Source organism: Buceros rhinoceros, unplaced genomic scaffold (genome assembly GCF_000710305.1).
Source record: "Buceros rhinoceros silvestris isolate BGI_N320 unplaced genomic scaffold, ASM71030v1 scaffold4311, whole genome shotgun sequence".
Classification (NCBI taxonomy): domain Eukaryota; kingdom Metazoa; phylum Chordata; class Aves; order Bucerotiformes; family Bucerotidae; genus Buceros; species Buceros rhinoceros.
In genome coordinates this window covers 21,539-37,702 of record NW_010394677.1, presented here as the reverse complement: position 1 = coordinate 37,702, position 16,164 = coordinate 21,539, and the positions used below count along the sequence as shown (strand labels likewise).

The following is a 16,164-nucleotide window of genomic DNA, read 5'->3' as shown; positions in this document are numbered from 1 at the left end:
AACTGCTTTTCCTCCCGTTGGATGTGGCTGTTCTTGTACAGGCTGGAAAACTTGGGTTCGCAGCAAGGAGCTTGTCCTGGGGCTTACATCTCCCAGCATTCACACATCAAAGACTTTTTAAAGAAATAGCAAAGAATCTTTCTGGTGGATCAGATGCTACAAGCTTCCCCGAGAACTACAGCATTAAATTTCTGTGCTACAACCAAGTGCCTTACAGCCCTCCCTGTTCTGTATTTTATTTAACTATACTCTCAGATAGAGCTTTTTGTTTGTATGGGTCACTGAACTGGTTTCCTTGAGGAAAGCTGCTTGGTATAGGTTGAAACCCTAGTAAAAATACTTTATTTTTAAAATCGCAATTTCTAGGATAAATGTAAAAGTAGTAGATAAAAAATAGCTCCCTGACGCTCTCCTCTAAATTGAAGGGTTGTTTGTGGGTTAAATGCCTTTTTTTTTTTTTTTTTAAATCACTGTGATTATTTGCTGTTTTGTTTAGTAGCTAGACAGTGAAATTCAGTTCTGTTTACTTCCTAGGATATGTTCCATTATTACAATAAAAGCAGTATAGAAAAATGTAATGTGAAGGGCATTGTTGGAAATATATATTTCCTCTGTGTGTGTGCATATATATTATGAAAATGTGAAAACTGAAAGTGCTCTTTCAGTGCAGGAGGGATGTGATTCCTATCTAGGAAAGCTACTCTTTGTGGTTTGATTTTCGATTTTTGTATACAACTGTTGATTAGCTGACAGAGAATGGTTTAGGGTTTTTTGTTCAGTTACTTATTAGCAAGTTTTCTTTAAAGCTTGGGACTGTCGTGACTAAAATCAAACTACAATCAAATGCTGTATGGATTTGTACTGTTTCTGATAGCAAAAAAAAAAGCTCTGCTGGAATCTGGCTGGCATTTAAACTTACGGGTTTTTAAGGGCTTTAACTGAGCAGCTTTTAGTAGGCACATTTGAAGGGTGTTTCATGTGTGGTTTTTGTCTGTTTTTTTGTTTTCCTGGTATCGTGCCCGTTGATTCGTGACAAAGTACTGTGTTTGGGTTAAGTTGTATAGACTTTAAATAATGTGTTACAGTTAGATGATTGCAAGACTGTGTGTCTGTTAGGAGTTTCTTTGGTTGTAATTTGTCATCATTGTTCCTTTTTTTTTTTTCCAGAAGTTTGGTGTCAATCAGTCTAAGCCAGAATTTACAGTGGATCTCAAAGGGGCATTGATTGACTGGGCCTCAAAGGACAAATCCAGCAAAAAGAATGTTATTGAGGTGAATTATTTTATTTAAAGGCAGAATTGTGTGTACTTTAATGACTTAAGAAATTTTCCCTGAACTTAAAATCAAAAACTGTGATTGGGTTTTCTACATTTCTTCCTGCTCAAATGTAGATGTGTACTAGTACCTGCAAGTAATGTGCATTTTTAATATGTCTGTATGGGATATGCTTTTAAATGTTAAGCAGACTGTTATTTACTGCTTTCACTGGTACATGTTCTTGAGTGGCTATATATTATCTAAGAGTTGTACCAGGGAGAAGTTTAGTTTGATTTAGGTAATTTCACTTTTGAATTCTAGTGTGTTTATTAACTCTGATACCATTTTTATTTCTTTTAAAGCTAAAAACCCGACAAGGAACGGAGCTCTTAATTCAATCTGATAATGACAGCTTTATTAATGAATGGTATAAAGTTCTTAACTCTACCATCAACAATCAGGTATGTGTTTGAATCATGAAGGCTCTATTTTCAAGGTAATGCTATTTAGTAAAATAGTTGATGGTAAAATTCCTAGTGTTTCGTGTACATCTTCATGTCTTGATTTTCTTAAGTGTGGGCAGGAGGTTGAGGATATGGCACTTCCTGGTGGTGACAAGTGAAATACAATAGTGCTAAAGGAGGAAGAATGGTCCACTGGACTAAGAAACTGGTCTATGTGGGCTGAACTCCATCTCAGAAATGAGCTTCCTTCTGTGAACAAATACTTGTTCTGTTTCATTGCCCTGAAAGGTTCTGATAGAGGGGGAATAAAGGGGGAGGATGGCCAAGGGAGTACTTTGTGACATACATTAATTGGCTTTTGATATTGCTGTTCACTTAATACAGCTAGTATTAAAGTAAAAATTAAAAAATACGGTACTATCTCTTATCAGGTGGCACAATGCCAGCTATTTAATCAAAAGAAAAGTGATCAAGCATTTGCTCTTGATATTTTCAAACAAGATTTACCATCTTTGAATTCAGAGTATGCTGGAGGAGATCTTGAAGAAAATATTCCTCTCATATCAAGTTGACGTCATATGTATTCTTCATTTTTATAGTTACGGGCCTGGCTGGTGTCCATGAGCCGCATTTATGTTGCTTTTAATGTCAGTCAATGACCTTCATTTCTTTTAGCTCTGATAGTGTTTCCCACATGTGGATGTTTTCCACCAACAGGCTAGTATGAATGGTTTAGTTTCTGAGTTCTTTAGTTTCATGGTTTAGACTCCCAATTTTCTGCTTGCTCTCAGAATGAAAATGTCATGACCCTTCATAACCAGGCGAGGCAGTCACTCAGTGCTACCCTTCTCCTGTCTGCCCTGTGTCATGCAACTGAGGCCACTTCTTCCGTGCCTAAATATAGATGAACCTGGAAAGGCCGAGTTGTACCAAGATGAGAATGAGGCATTACATGTTAGGTTGAGGAAGTGAATGGTGGAATAGGGAGAGTTTATCAGCACTCTGAAGGAAACGGTGATGTATTACTGCTGGGAGCTGGTAGCCAAGAGATCTAAGATTACAAGGGAAAAGTTCAACAAGTACATGATTAGACTATCTGATAATTTGGAGCACTGTAGCTTGGGTACAAATAACCATTAGATCTGAGCAAACTTTTAGTTTTCATAACTTTATGGTAATAGTAGCTGTGAACCTCTTTCCCAGGGCAGAGATGCTAGTTCTATTGTGACTGGACCTTCCTCAAAAGAAGGGGCAGATTAGATTCTGGTTTCTTTGCTCCTTCAGGCTGCTGTTGTGGCAATATGCTATACAAGAGGAATACCTGTTAGTGAAGGATGCAGCGGCTCTTTTTTATATACAGAAAGTTCTGAGTTATACAAACTAAATTCCAGTTGATTTTTTTCCAAAGGAGTTAGTGGTTTTAAAATTTGTCAATCCCCAAAAGCTTTTAAGGCCTCCTGAAGAGAGTACTGTCCAAATGGTCTCTGTGACAGAGGCATCCTTAGTGGAGGCATTAATTGGGCAGTCGAATATAGTGGTCTTTGATGTGTAGAAAGGCTTTTTGAAAAGCAACGAGGAATGAGGGTGTTTAAAGCTAACATCTGCCCTTCAAGTTAAAGTGCGTCTTAGTCATGCTTCTGCTCATTCAGTGCGCTGGAGTATGCAGCCTTGCCTTATTTTTAAAATGTCCTTCCTTGTAACAAAAGACACTGTGCAGCCAGATTTTTGTACCTGCATGGAAGTCAAGTTCACTTCAGCAAAAGTGAAGTAACAAATAGGTGGTTTTGGAAGGCAGTGTATTGCACTGAGACCAGAGGAAGGTTCTTCTCCTATTTTCTGATGTGTCTGCAGTCCTGAGTGCAGTGTAGGTGTGAGGCTGCAGGTAGTCGGTTTAACAGACTTTGGCATCTGCCGCCTCACTACAGCATGATCTACGTTTTCACTGGACAGTGTTTAAACAGAAGATACTGAGAAAGCAGTAAGGCAACAGGGCAAGAATTTTAGGTGCTGGTGTATTAACTTTTTCAGATTGAATTCAGTGTATGTTTTGTCAGTGGTGAATGTTTGCATCTGTTAGTCCTGTTTTCTATTAAGAAAACTTCAATTACAGAGATCAGAAATAGGGTAAATGTTCTAGAAATGTTCTTTAGACTATCAGTTATTTCTGTAGCAGACCATGAAATAGCTGATGTTTGTCTGATGGGTTTGAAAAATAAAAAATATTTCTATTGTTTATTGGTTGGTGTAATGAAGTGTTACCATGAAAGGCTGGTTGTACTCTGTTCAGTGTCCAGCAAAAGTTTCTTTATTGGGTCTTACGATTAAATAGTGTTTCTCAAAGTTATTCATTCTGATAGTGAGAATGGTATAATCTCTGAAGATATTTTTAGCATCTAGAGTGCGAGAAAGAACCAACTGAATATTGTTATAGGAGAAAAAATGTACATTGTAAAACTGTCCAGAGGAAATGTGTGTTAAAGCTCTTTTTCATGAACTGGCAAACTGATCACTGTGTATTCTCTTAAATCTAATAGGTAGTGGAGTCAGATGAAGCATTAGAAGATGATGTACCAGATTCCCCTGGGGTGGAAAAACAAGACAAAGAAAAAGAGAAAGAGAATAAAGACTCTAAGAAGCTTCGTTGTGAGTTGAAAATTTTCCATTAATTGGTTTTAGCAATGCCAATTTTTTACATTTATGTCTTCAGTATTATGTGTGAATAGAGAAAAATTAAAAAGGACAACTAGAAATTAAACTACTTAAGTTTGGAAACAGGCTTTTATGTAGATCATTCTACATCTTGGTTCAGTTAGTAGATTTTCTTCCATGTTTTATTAACCTCATTTAAAAATAAATTACCAAATGTCTTTGGCTCCTGCTGTATGACACGAGAAAAATAGGAGACGATAGACTAGTAGTGAAATGGATTATTTTCAAGGTGTTGTCAAACATGCAGAAGTAATTAGACTTTTTGTCTCTAACTTTTATAATTGCTTTTGAATAAGAATTATTTTGTCCTTTTGCATATTCAAAACTGGTTAGAGTTGTTTTACTTGATTTTTTTTGTCTGTGGTACAACGACTGTAAACATTTGCAGTATTAATTTAACCTGCAATTTTGCTAACTTGCTAATGATGTTATATTGGCTCATTTAGAGAATGTAAACACTTTTCAATTACGCCTTCAGAATTTTAGAGCTAAATTTCTTGTAGCCGCAGAAACTTTTTCCTATGTTCAGAAATGTATTTATCAGGCAGACCGTTTTCTGTCTTTTACTTCTGGGCTGTATGTGTAACTTGCAAGAAAGTATTTATTTCTTTCAAAATAGTTAATGAAAGGCAGGACTGGTTTTGAAACATAGCTATATTTTTAAAATGCCACATCAATTCCATAAGTATTTTATTTAGTTAGTTTCACAGGCAACACTTGGTTTTACAAGTTCTTTGTGACAGTGTCATCTCTTAATGGTTTGCAAAATGAATGCTGTTTAGAAGAAGTTCCAAACTGTTGAAGGAAAAAAAAGTGGATGTGTTTCAACTTCAAATAGGTTTTTTAATCTGGTTTTGAGCTTAGGGTTTTTTTTTATGTTGGTTCCTTGGCAGATACATGCAGTGTTGGTTCTGTGGGTATTCACACTAAATGCGTTTCTTTTTTCAGCAGTGAAAGCACCTAGCAATATAGATTCCGCAGATCAGAAAAAGACCAAAACGAAGCTCAAGAAGTTTCTTACACGGCGCCCTACATTACAAGCTGTCCGTGAAAAAGGCTACATTAAGGGTAAATGAACCTTTTTAACAAAGGAGATAATTTGAAAAGCTGAGTTTAGTAGTTAATTGTAAAATGAGGGTAAAATGGTCTAGTTTTAGAGTAGAACACATCTGTGTAGCTGGTTTAACAAAAGTTTTGCATGTATAGTGGACCTGGTGATGGACTATCGTTCTTCTGAGCACTGCTACTCTCCACTAAACTTCCCAGAGGATGTCCTCTCCTTCAGCTCCTTACTTGCACAACGGCAGTGAAAATTGAGGGCCCAGGAGCCTGTTTGAACTTGGAGTGCTTCCTAGTTAGAGAGTCCATTTGGTCTGCTGTCCTGAGCTGGAAGCTTGAGATAGCTGATCGACATTGGTGCATACAGGGGAGAGGAGAGTCCTTTGGGTACAAAGCTGAATGCCACGTGCTCTTCTGTTTCACCAAGAGTGTTTTAGTCTGAGTTGAACCAGACAATCATGAGCCACCTCATACAAAATGAAATATTTAGGCAAGCCAGGATGAGGCTAAAGGAATCTTAACTTAAACATATTTTTTCCCTAACTTTTTTTGAATGTATAAAATTTTTAATTGTTTCACAAACAATAGGTCTTACATATATCCTTAATTCAAACTTATGGAAAAATTGATTCACAGTTGTTACGTTTGTAGAAACTTTGAGAGAACAGTATTTGCACAGGTTTAAGTTAATGTGTTTGTGTAAATTATTGACTTGGTACTCACTGTAAAATGTCGTTTATTTATTTATTTGTATGCTGTAGCAAGACTTGTAGGTGCTGCTCTACTAGGGTAAAAATAGCATATGGGTAGGCAAATGCCAGACCAAATCCTATTGTGATTTGTGTAACTACATGCTTTAACAGGTGTGCTTCTGCTGCATGTGGCGTTTGATATATTTGTGTATCTGCAAATAGAATTTAACTGTAAATGACACAATTTTTGTTTGGGATAAGGAGGCATTATTCCCAGATTTTGACGTTTTGCTCTGCTTTACAGCTTAGTATTCATGTCGTGGCTCAGTGACGTAACTTCTGACATTAGCAACAGTGAATGCTAAGCCAAGTTTAATTTGTACACATGCATGCTGATGATTGGATTTTTAATAAAGACTGTAAGGAATGAAGAGTTTGTTTTTATTTAAGATTATTTTTATGTGCATTTGGAAAGTTGGACCTGTGCTGAACAGTTTTACATTTACTGTATGAATGAAAAATACGGAAGTCTTTCTTTAAAAGCCCAGTGTACTTTTGTGGCTGCTACAGAACAAGCTTAGTAAACAGAAAACTTGGCAAACCCATTATGAGCAGAAAAAATAATTAAAAGTTCTAGACAAAACCCCTGCTTGAAACAGCATGCACCAAGCAGTGAAGTAAACATGCTAAAGTTTGTTACATGGGAAAATAAGATTTCAAAAGTTACTTCAAGATGAGAGGAAAAAATGTGATTCCTGTATATGTGGATATTGTTAAAGTCAGAGGGAATTGTAGCAAAACTGTTTGTTACGTGCTAGTATTTTCTTGTGCTGCCTAATCTGCATTGCTTTACCTGCTACAGTTGCATGCTGGCCTGGCTTTCTACTGTGTGGACTTTTTCAATCCCTTGCTACTGCTTCTGCTTATTCAGCTGTCTGTGTGAGTAGCAGCAGCAGGACTGAGGAGTTTGGGGTGACTGGCCTTATACGCACACAACTAATAATACCATTATATGCCAGTGTTCATACTGTGTAATTGGGTTGATGTGCTGTTTGGATTTCCCAAAGAATAGTCAGATGCAAGTGTGGTTAATGAATCTACTTAAATTAATAAACATAAAAAATGGACTAGATGCTATGCATGATGCAGATGCAAGAGCAGTTTCTTTCTTGCATAAACTCTGAAGTAAGACCTACGAGATACTGAGAAGATGGCCACTTACAGACCTTATTTAATAGATGAGAAAACAAAAGCTTTCTTCACCTTAAAAGTGTGAGCTTTGCTTCTCTATCTCAAGACACCATTTTAGTCTCCTGCATCTGAACAGAGGAGACCATCTATTATTTGGGCATTTTTTATGAAAACTGCATAAATGGGTTTGAGAGAGATTTTGGTGATCAGATAATCTGAACAAGAGGAGTTAATGTCTTGCTGAAATACACTGACGCATAGTAAGAATCTGTTGTCTGCCCAGGCTGATTTTCATCTTTGCTCCAGTTTACGATAGAAAACACTCCCTCTGGATTCTGTAGTTTCGAAAACAAGACTCAGAATTACCTTTGCCCATAAATAATCTGTATTTAGATTCCAACCTTGCAGCCAGGTTGCCTATGCATAGTCATACTTGCATCTGTTCGGAGCTCTGTGATGTCTGTCATTTACAAATCCATGTCACAACTTAATGTTAGAAGGTAAAGACTCTGCATTAAAAGTAATTTAATATGTAAGGCTGGGTTAAACAGTTGGTGCAATGAAAGATAAAATTTTACAGGGTTTTTCCCCAAGCAATGCCAGAAACTTTCACTTTGGTTAACATTTATTGTCTGTTCAGACTTTTAACAAAGATTATAGTAAGTGTATTTTGAACTTGGAACAGGAATGGAGTGTAACAGGATATTTGAATCCATTAAATTTCTCATTGCAGTAATGACTATGACTCTGACGAGCATCTCCTGACGGATTAAAATTATTTCAGTAGGAAAAGTTCCTCACTCAAACTAATGCTTGTGTAACTGCTGACAGCTCTTTCTTACTGGGAGCTTTTTCTTGCTAAGAGCTGCTGGGAGCTCTTTTCAAAACTTTCCTATTTTCACTCTAATGCTGTGACAATTGTATCCAGTAGTCTTCGCTCTTTATAGAGGTTTTAACCTGAACTAGTTCTGTCACTTGAATCCTGTTCCACTATAAATCAGTCTCTTTACTTGGTTCCAGATCAAGTGTTTGGTTCCAATCTCACCAGCTTGTGTCAAAGAGAAAACAGCACGGTGCCAAAGTTCGTGAAGCTGTGCATTGAGCATGTTGAGGAACATGGTATGGTTGAAGTTTTTTGTTTCCGAATCTCTCTTGCTCACCACACTATATAATTTTGAACATTTAATTCTTAAAATGCTGTAAATTTATTTGGGGAAAATAATCGGAAAATTGTGTAGTTAGCAATGAGTTTTGAAGAGTTGGAGGGTGGGTGGGGTCCAAAATGGGGAGCGGGGAGAAAATCTCATATCTGAGAAATTCATCTGCTTCACTATATTTCAAGCTGAGGAGAAGGCAGGACAGCCTCCTGGCAGTAAGGCTCTAAGAGGAAAGAAAGATTACAAGAAGTAATAGAAGACCTCAGCCCATCGAGATTTTTTTCAGATGAAAAGAGAGACTGTCAAAATGCAGCCATTCGTTTTTGGGAGGTTTAAGTGTACTAACAGTCATTTACATTAAAACTTCCTTGAAACAAACTTATAGGAAAAAGTTGTGTTCCTCCTCTGTATGTGCTGACTGCCAGAAGACAAATCTATTGACTTGATGCCCTTCAGCCCCAGTTACATCTGTCGCTGTGTGAAGTTCTGTGCAATTTCGGAGGGGATCAGTGTCCATGTATTGACAGTTTTTGTTTGTTTTCATTGAAAATAAGAATTGCCTACCTAATAACTGAGAAAATTGTGTTTGAAAGCACATGTGACATTCTGGGTTGTCTGATGTAAAGGACATCTTCATGGTATTGTTGAAAATGTTGGTCATGACTCCTGGCTTGGCTGTAGTCTGTGCTGTTTTTTGCTTCTTTCCTGCTGTGGTCATTGCCCTACTTCTTGGAAAAGATGACTGAGAGGGGATTATGGAATCTCCATAATCGTCAAATATATACCAGTCTGTTAATCTGAAAACATTCTCTTGAGAATCAGGGTAAGTGTTACAGGGGAGTACTACATGTGAATTTTAACACATCTTCCATCAAAACTTACTTAGGATTTTGTTGCAGCCTGTAGTCCTCTTCCTCAGTGCTGCTGTCCCATGGCCTGTGAGGGGGAAAAGAACTGCTTCCGTTGCCTTACTCCAGTTTGACAAACTGCCACCTTGCTTGTAACAGCAGTCTTTATTCCATTTGTGATCTGCAGGTTGTGAGACAGGGTTTATTTTGCTTTGTTCTTTTTTTTTTCTTTATTTCTTTCTTATTTTAAGGCAGGACCGGAGTGAAGATAGTGGTGAAGTTTTCCTTTTTTAAATACCTGAGGGGAAGCTGACAGAAATGAACAGCTTTTTTTCCCCCCCTACTTCTCCAACTCTTCTTCCTACTGCCAATACACTTCAAATCAGGTTTTTTTTCTGTAATGGAAGACTAGTGGATTATGGGGAAAAGGGATATGTCAAATGGTGCTGGTAACTGTGCTGTGTTGCATCAGACAACTCCTTGAAGAGCTACAGGGACTTGCAGGTATTCTGGCAACACTCACCCTCTCAGTGGCACTGACTCACATGCTGCGTTCACATGGCATTTCACCTAAATTCTTCTAATCACCTCTGAGTAACTGCAGTAGCAACCACAGAAACAAGAGTTTTCTTTTTTTCTGGTTGAGCGTGCGATAGTGTAAAGGCAAGAGCTACCCAGTTTAGTTATGTAGGCTGTAGTGATGAGTGTGCATGCACATCATTCATGCAAACCTGGTCACTTTACAACTTTGAGATGCTCTCCATGCATGACTTGATTTTTCTTAACCATATACGAAAGAATTGAACATCTACAAAATACTTGGTTCTTGCATGTTGGACTCCCCTATGGTCCCTGCGCACCTCCCAAGAGCATCTTAAACAAGACACCTGGTGTCATTGGAGAAGCTTGGAGCGGTTGCTTCATTACTACTGTTCTACTATGTAGGAGGTTTTAGAGATTACTTTGAGCTTGACGCTACCAAACCTGTGTCAGCAAACTAAACTTCTTCTGATATGCCCTGCCCATCAAAAAAGGTACTTTAACTTTTTTTTTTTTTGAAGCAAGTATTCTTTGTTTCAGGGTGGGTTTCTTTTGGTTTTAATTTTGCTGAGTAGACTTGTAAAGAAGCAGCCTAATGATTTGAGAATTCGTACATGCGTAAGGTATTAAAATGAATTTATCCCTTTGTTTCAGGATTAGATGTTGACGGCTTATACCGAGTTAGTGGCAATCTTGCAGTGATACAGAAGCTAAGATTTGCAGTCAATCATGGTAAGCTTTCTTTGACTGTATTAAATTGCATGTATTTTCAGATAGTTGAAGTTCATAAAAAGCTCAGGAAAAAATTTCTTAATGTATAACTGCAGTCTTTCATGAGAAGTGATTGGCCTCTTCAAAGTAAAATGACTTCAAAATTGCAACGTTTAGCGTGTAACATACATAATTTGAAAAACGTAGCATCTTGGAGGTGTGGTCTTATGTGGAGCTTAGAGGCATTGCTAGAACGTAGTTCTAAGAAAGGTGGTAATGGAATTTGAGGGAGGTAGTTATTTCAAACAAATGAACTCTCTACCTTGTAGAAAAACAGTAAACATATTAAGCTTCCACTAGAATTAAAATTGGAAATTAATCCTTTTAGTGAGATTTGGCACTGCCTTTTAGTGTGGGGTGCTTAGCTCCTCTTGCCATGCTCAGTATGTAAAAGCTGTTCCTGTGGCTCTTATCTTTTGTTCAGTGGGAATCCATGGGCAGCTTGCCGACTAGGAAGAGGACAGCAGCCCATCTACAATCTGACCTCTCACTTCCTGATTGACAGAGTCTAACAGTAAATTTTGTGTGATGTCAGCAGCTGCAATTCCTCTCTGGAAAATGCCCTTGGTGTGGAGGAGCTGCCTGTAGGCAGGGTTTGGCTCTGTCTGTAGTTGGAGATCTTGTGTCCCCTTTAACACTGCTGCAGCTCTGTATCTGGGCAGAGAATGGGCTAAAGTGGAGTGAGTCTTCTCTGCTTTGAAAGCAATAACTACAAAAGAGTAGTTAAGTTTTTTTAACAAAAGCTTTTATAGATAAATTATTAACATTAATTATTCATTTTTCTTTCTCAGATGAGAAACTAGACTTGAATGATAGCAAATGGGAAGATATACATGTCATCACAGGAGCTCTGAAGATGTTTTTCAGAGAATTGCCGGAACCACTGTTCACTTATAATCACTTCAATGACTTTGTCAATGCAATTAGTAAGTCTGGAAAACTTGGGTGTGCTTTTCGTCTAAGGTCTGCTCAATACTTACAACCCGTTTAATTATTTTGGACAGTAAAAAGAGTGTTTTGGTTATGAATGTCTGTAAGGCTTACCTAAAATAGCCTGTCAGTACCGTACGGTCCAGGAGGTGGCAGTACGTTACCTCATATCAGAGCTGTGGAATATTTGCTTTTGCTCCCAGCCTTTTTAATTTTATGCCAAAGTTTTAAATAAAAATACTGAATTCTTTGTTTCTACACCTAATCCTTCTGCAGAACAAGAACCAAGGCAGCGTGTCCATGCTGTTAAAGATTTAATCAAACAGTTGCCAAAACCAAATCAGGACACTATGCAGGTGCTCTTTAGACACCTAAAGAGGTAAGTAGCAGACGAAAGGAAAGGCTTTGTATTGCTGACCCTCCCTCAAAGCTAAATAACCCAATTAACGGTACTGGGTGACTGTTCCCAGTACATTTTTCTTGCCCTTATTGGACTTGATGAAAAAATATATCAGTCTGTATTTATACAAGCTTGCAGAGCACCAAACAAGCTTTAGACAGTATGTGTCATAGTTGTTCACTGCCAAGGCCTTATGTTGGAGGGATTGTGAGAAGATCAGGAATAGCATTTCAGAACAAAACTTTTCCTTAGAGAGGGGAATCACAGCAGCTGTGTATCCTATTAACAAGATTACTTGTAAAATAAGTGCTGTGAATAGTCATTGGCTTTGGACTAGGTCTTTTTCCTGTCATCCCGTTACTTTAACACTGTTAAGTCTCTTTTTGTGTGGTTTGTTTTTTTTTTTTCTCAGAGTTGTAGAAAATGGAGAAAAGAACCGAATGACCTATCAAAGTGTAGCGATAGTTTTTGGTCCAACCTTATTAAAACCAGAGAAAGAGACTGGTAACATAGCAGTCCACACAGTGTACCAGAATCAGATTGTAGAATTAATTCTACTGGAACTGAATTCCATCTTCGGACGCTGACGTTTTTCGTGGAGTAGAAACTGGAAGTGATGGGTTGGCAGCAGTACTCCATCAGAAGGAAAATCTCTTGCTGTACACGATGTATTATGTTTGTGGACCAAGCAGCAACTTGTTTTTTGCACTTTTAGGGAGAGACGAAACAGGAGAAATGTTTGACCACTTTAATGAAAATTAAAGACAATACTTCGGATTTCTTTGACAAGTTCCATGTAAAAAGTGAATTGAAAACTTTATAGTTTGCCTTTTTAAAAGTAGCATTGGAAAACTGTAATATAGGTTCATACACTGGATTCCTTGGAGACTAAAGCTATTAATCTCAAACTGGATAATCTGGAATTTAATCTTAAAATTCTTGCACTTGATAGGGAAAAGTCCTACCAACTAGTATGGAAAAATTCAGTGAAGTTACATCGTAAGTTTGTGTATTACAACCTACTCAGAGCTGTATGAAATTGTTCCAAGGAATTTCTGCATGCAGTGACCTAAACTTGAGCTAACAGTTTGGTTTAGTTTTTCAAATCTAATTCCTCACTTGATATCTGTTCTTGAATTTTCCTCACACCCCAAACCCCCTTTCTTTTCTTTTTTCTCTCTCTCTTTTCTTTTTTCTCTCTCTCTTTTCTTTTTTCTCTCTCTCTTTCCTTTTTTCTCTCTCTCTTTCCTTTTTTCTCTCTCTCTTTCCTTTTTTCTCTCTCTCTCTCTCTTTTCTTTCCCCAGCAACCCTTCTGGAACGTCTTAGTTGCTTTATATAATGGCACATTATTTCAAACACTGAACTTGTAAGAATATCCAGCAACGGATATTTATCTTGTGGCATAATAGAAGTCATATTTAATAAACATGTTCATTTTTTCAGGGTATTTCCTGAGCTAGGTTTTGTGTTATACTGATTTAAAGCTAAAATCCTAAGTAAATACCTACTGTAACACTGTGTTGAGTTCTCGGTATAATGCTGTGGTAGTGGAAGTTTCTTGATGTAAATACAGGCTGTCCTTTTGATTCTTGTATATAATTAAGTTCCTGTATAGTTTAAGAACACTTTAGTCACACATTTCTAATCATGGGTAGATTAGCTACAGTAGCATAATGTTTCCAGTGGATGTCTGGGTTTCAGCAGGGAAACAGGTTGGGGGAGGGAGGGGAGGGGGGACCTAACTGTGTGCACTTTTAGATGTTAATTACATTTGCAGGCAAATAACTGTAATGCAAATGGTACTGGAGAAATACTGAGTGTGCTTGCTAAATTGTTAATGCACTACAAGAGGAGCCTTTTAGGTTATTTAATATGTACAGGTTACATTAGAAAAATGTATTACGAATTCTAACATCTACAAATAGTGAAACTCATGTTTTGATAGATATTGATGGAATCCATGACGCTAAACTTAAGACTTTCTTTTTACATTAATGTAGAATAATTTGTAAAATTGGTTTTGAAAGATTTTGTTACAAGGAGCATGGTCTGCTGAAGATTTTTTAAATGTATTTTTCTAGACTAACTGCTGTATCTGACATATTTGTTATGTCTAACCTGAATAAAAAAACCCATTAGTTCTTCTAGACTTTGCCAGTCCCGCTCCCCCTTTAAACAATAAGACAGATGTATCTTACAGCTTAGCATGGAAAATACGTGTGGCAAAGAGCTGTCATGCTGGATTAAAAGACAAATGCTTACCCGACAATTTTAGGAACTTCCCAGCCCCTTTCTTTAACAACTTAAATTCTAACATAAGGCTCAGAGGGGGCAGAAGTATTTGTGGATATAAATTTTTAGTCTTTAAAACATATCCCAACTTACTTGGAACCTACTGTGCAGAAAGCAGATGTACCGGGGAAGTAATTGTATCTCGCCTTTGATCTGTTGTGTACCTTTCACGGCACAGTTCTGGCTTACAGGAAAGGGGATGTGTGGTGAAGTACTGAGGTGTAGTCAGATGAATGGTACGGGAATTTCATGAGCATAGAACTTGCATGTAAAGTCTTTGGAGATAAAAGAGAAGATGAGTTACCTTGTGGCTTTCTCACTGTTGTCTTGTGGTAATGGTGAAGTCCTGTGGTTTGTTGCAAAGTGACCTGAGTGAGAACTGTGAAAGCTTCATCTCTGTGTTGTGTTTTCAGCCTCCTGGTAGGCTGTCAAACCAGAGCATCACCAAGTGGCAGGTGTGCCTCAAGCTATAGAAAATATCAACAAGGTTGAAATCTGTTGCTGTAGATTATTCAAATCTCAACTCCAGATGTAAAATAAGTAAGAACTCCGACTGCTAAATGAGAGGGCTTATCCACAAGTCACCTTTTCTGTACGAGTGTTAATGTTTTTCAAAGAAAGAATGTCTTTTTAGAACAATTTGATAATGAGGATGTCACATTTTTCCTTGTATTCCCCCAAAATAAAGCATTTTGTTACTACAGTATGTAGTATGATTTTGTGCAGTAAAGTTGTCATACGTTTTAATATTCTCATTTTTAGTTTGGGGAGGGAGAGTATTCTTTTTATTTGGAAGGTGATGTGTAGCCAAACATTCAGGAAGAGGTGGCTGTGCAAGCTGACAGTATGCTTGACATGACCAACGTGAAACTCTGTATGTCAGTACGTTGGGTTTTTCAGTATTTGAAACATCTTGTGCTGTTCCTGCAGTTAGCTTTCTTTTAAAAAATCAAAGACAAATGCAGCAGGTGAAAGCTATTTCTATTAGATAAAGTGTAATTAAATTTATATATTCCTCAGTTTGGGCTTTAAGTCAGATTTGGTTCTGGTTTAAAATCAATTTAAAGACTGAATATAAACTTCTGCAGCCGTAACCGCTCAGATAGTGGAGGTCCAGTTATTATGTATTGGTGCCAGCTGAAATTGTATTCCAGCACTAGAGCTGTTTCTGTAGTTCAGCTACACACCATTAGTACCAAGCCACTCTCAGACGTGCTTGATCCGTACCAGTTTAAATATGGAGAAGTGGACACAAAAAAGACAAGGTGCCTATACACAGTTGTTTCGTGTAAACTAATTTTTTTTTTAAAAAAAATTGGAGTAGCATGTAAATAAAGCTTTCTGCATGCAAGTGGATAGGTCACACTTCCTGCCCAGGCCCAGACTTTCCTCCCGTCTTTACACAAAGTCATGATAAATTCCCTTTGTACTGAACCCATTGTATCCTGGCAAGTGAATTCTCGCCTGGCAGTGTGAGTGTGAAGGGAGTTTATGGGTAATATAGTATTAGTTTATTCCTGTGTGGAGCTCTGACTTTTTTCCCCTTAAAGGGAACAGCTTTATTTAGCCTCAAAGAGATGATATTTTCAGAATCAGTTGGTTAATTCATAAGTAATAACATAAACTGGGCTTTCTGCTGGGCCAAGGGGGAGGTACAGCATGTCTAATGAGGCTGCGTGCAACTGCCGGAGAGAGGAGAGCTCCTCTGAAGAATCTTAATTAGCCTCCACAATTGCAAAGTTTTGTGGGCAAGCAGCTGGTAGGACTAGATCAGACCTCTACAAAAGTAGCCCTATGTGATTGTAGGTCCTAAATGAACATCCCCCCCCCCCCCCCCCCCCCCCCCCACCCCCA

At 37.8% G+C, this 16,164-nt stretch overlaps 1 protein-coding gene across 1 annotated transcript in view; it reads left to right on the top strand.

Annotated features, from left to right (window-relative positions):
- Nucleotides 1–12,888, top strand: part of ARHGAP12 (Rho GTPase activating protein 12) — a gene marked incomplete at its 5' end in the record, with an annotated part of 35,539 nt that extends 22,651 nt beyond the window's left edge. The window contains 9 exons of the mRNA XM_010145285.1: nucleotides 1,168–1,272; nucleotides 1,620–1,718; nucleotides 4,256–4,364; nucleotides 5,379–5,498; nucleotides 8,393–8,491; nucleotides 10,572–10,649; nucleotides 11,480–11,614; nucleotides 11,895–11,997; nucleotides 12,431–12,888. Coding sequence (XP_010143587.1) covers nucleotides 1,168–1,272; nucleotides 1,620–1,718; nucleotides 4,256–4,364; nucleotides 5,379–5,498; nucleotides 8,393–8,491; nucleotides 10,572–10,649; nucleotides 11,480–11,614; nucleotides 11,895–11,997; nucleotides 12,431–12,605 — 1,023 coding nt within the window. The remainder of the gene's footprint in view (nucleotides 1–1,167; nucleotides 1,273–1,619; nucleotides 1,719–4,255; nucleotides 4,365–5,378; nucleotides 5,499–8,392; nucleotides 8,492–10,571; nucleotides 10,650–11,479; nucleotides 11,615–11,894; nucleotides 11,998–12,430) is intronic.
- Between the last annotated feature and the right edge of the window lie 3,276 nt (nucleotides 12,889–16,164).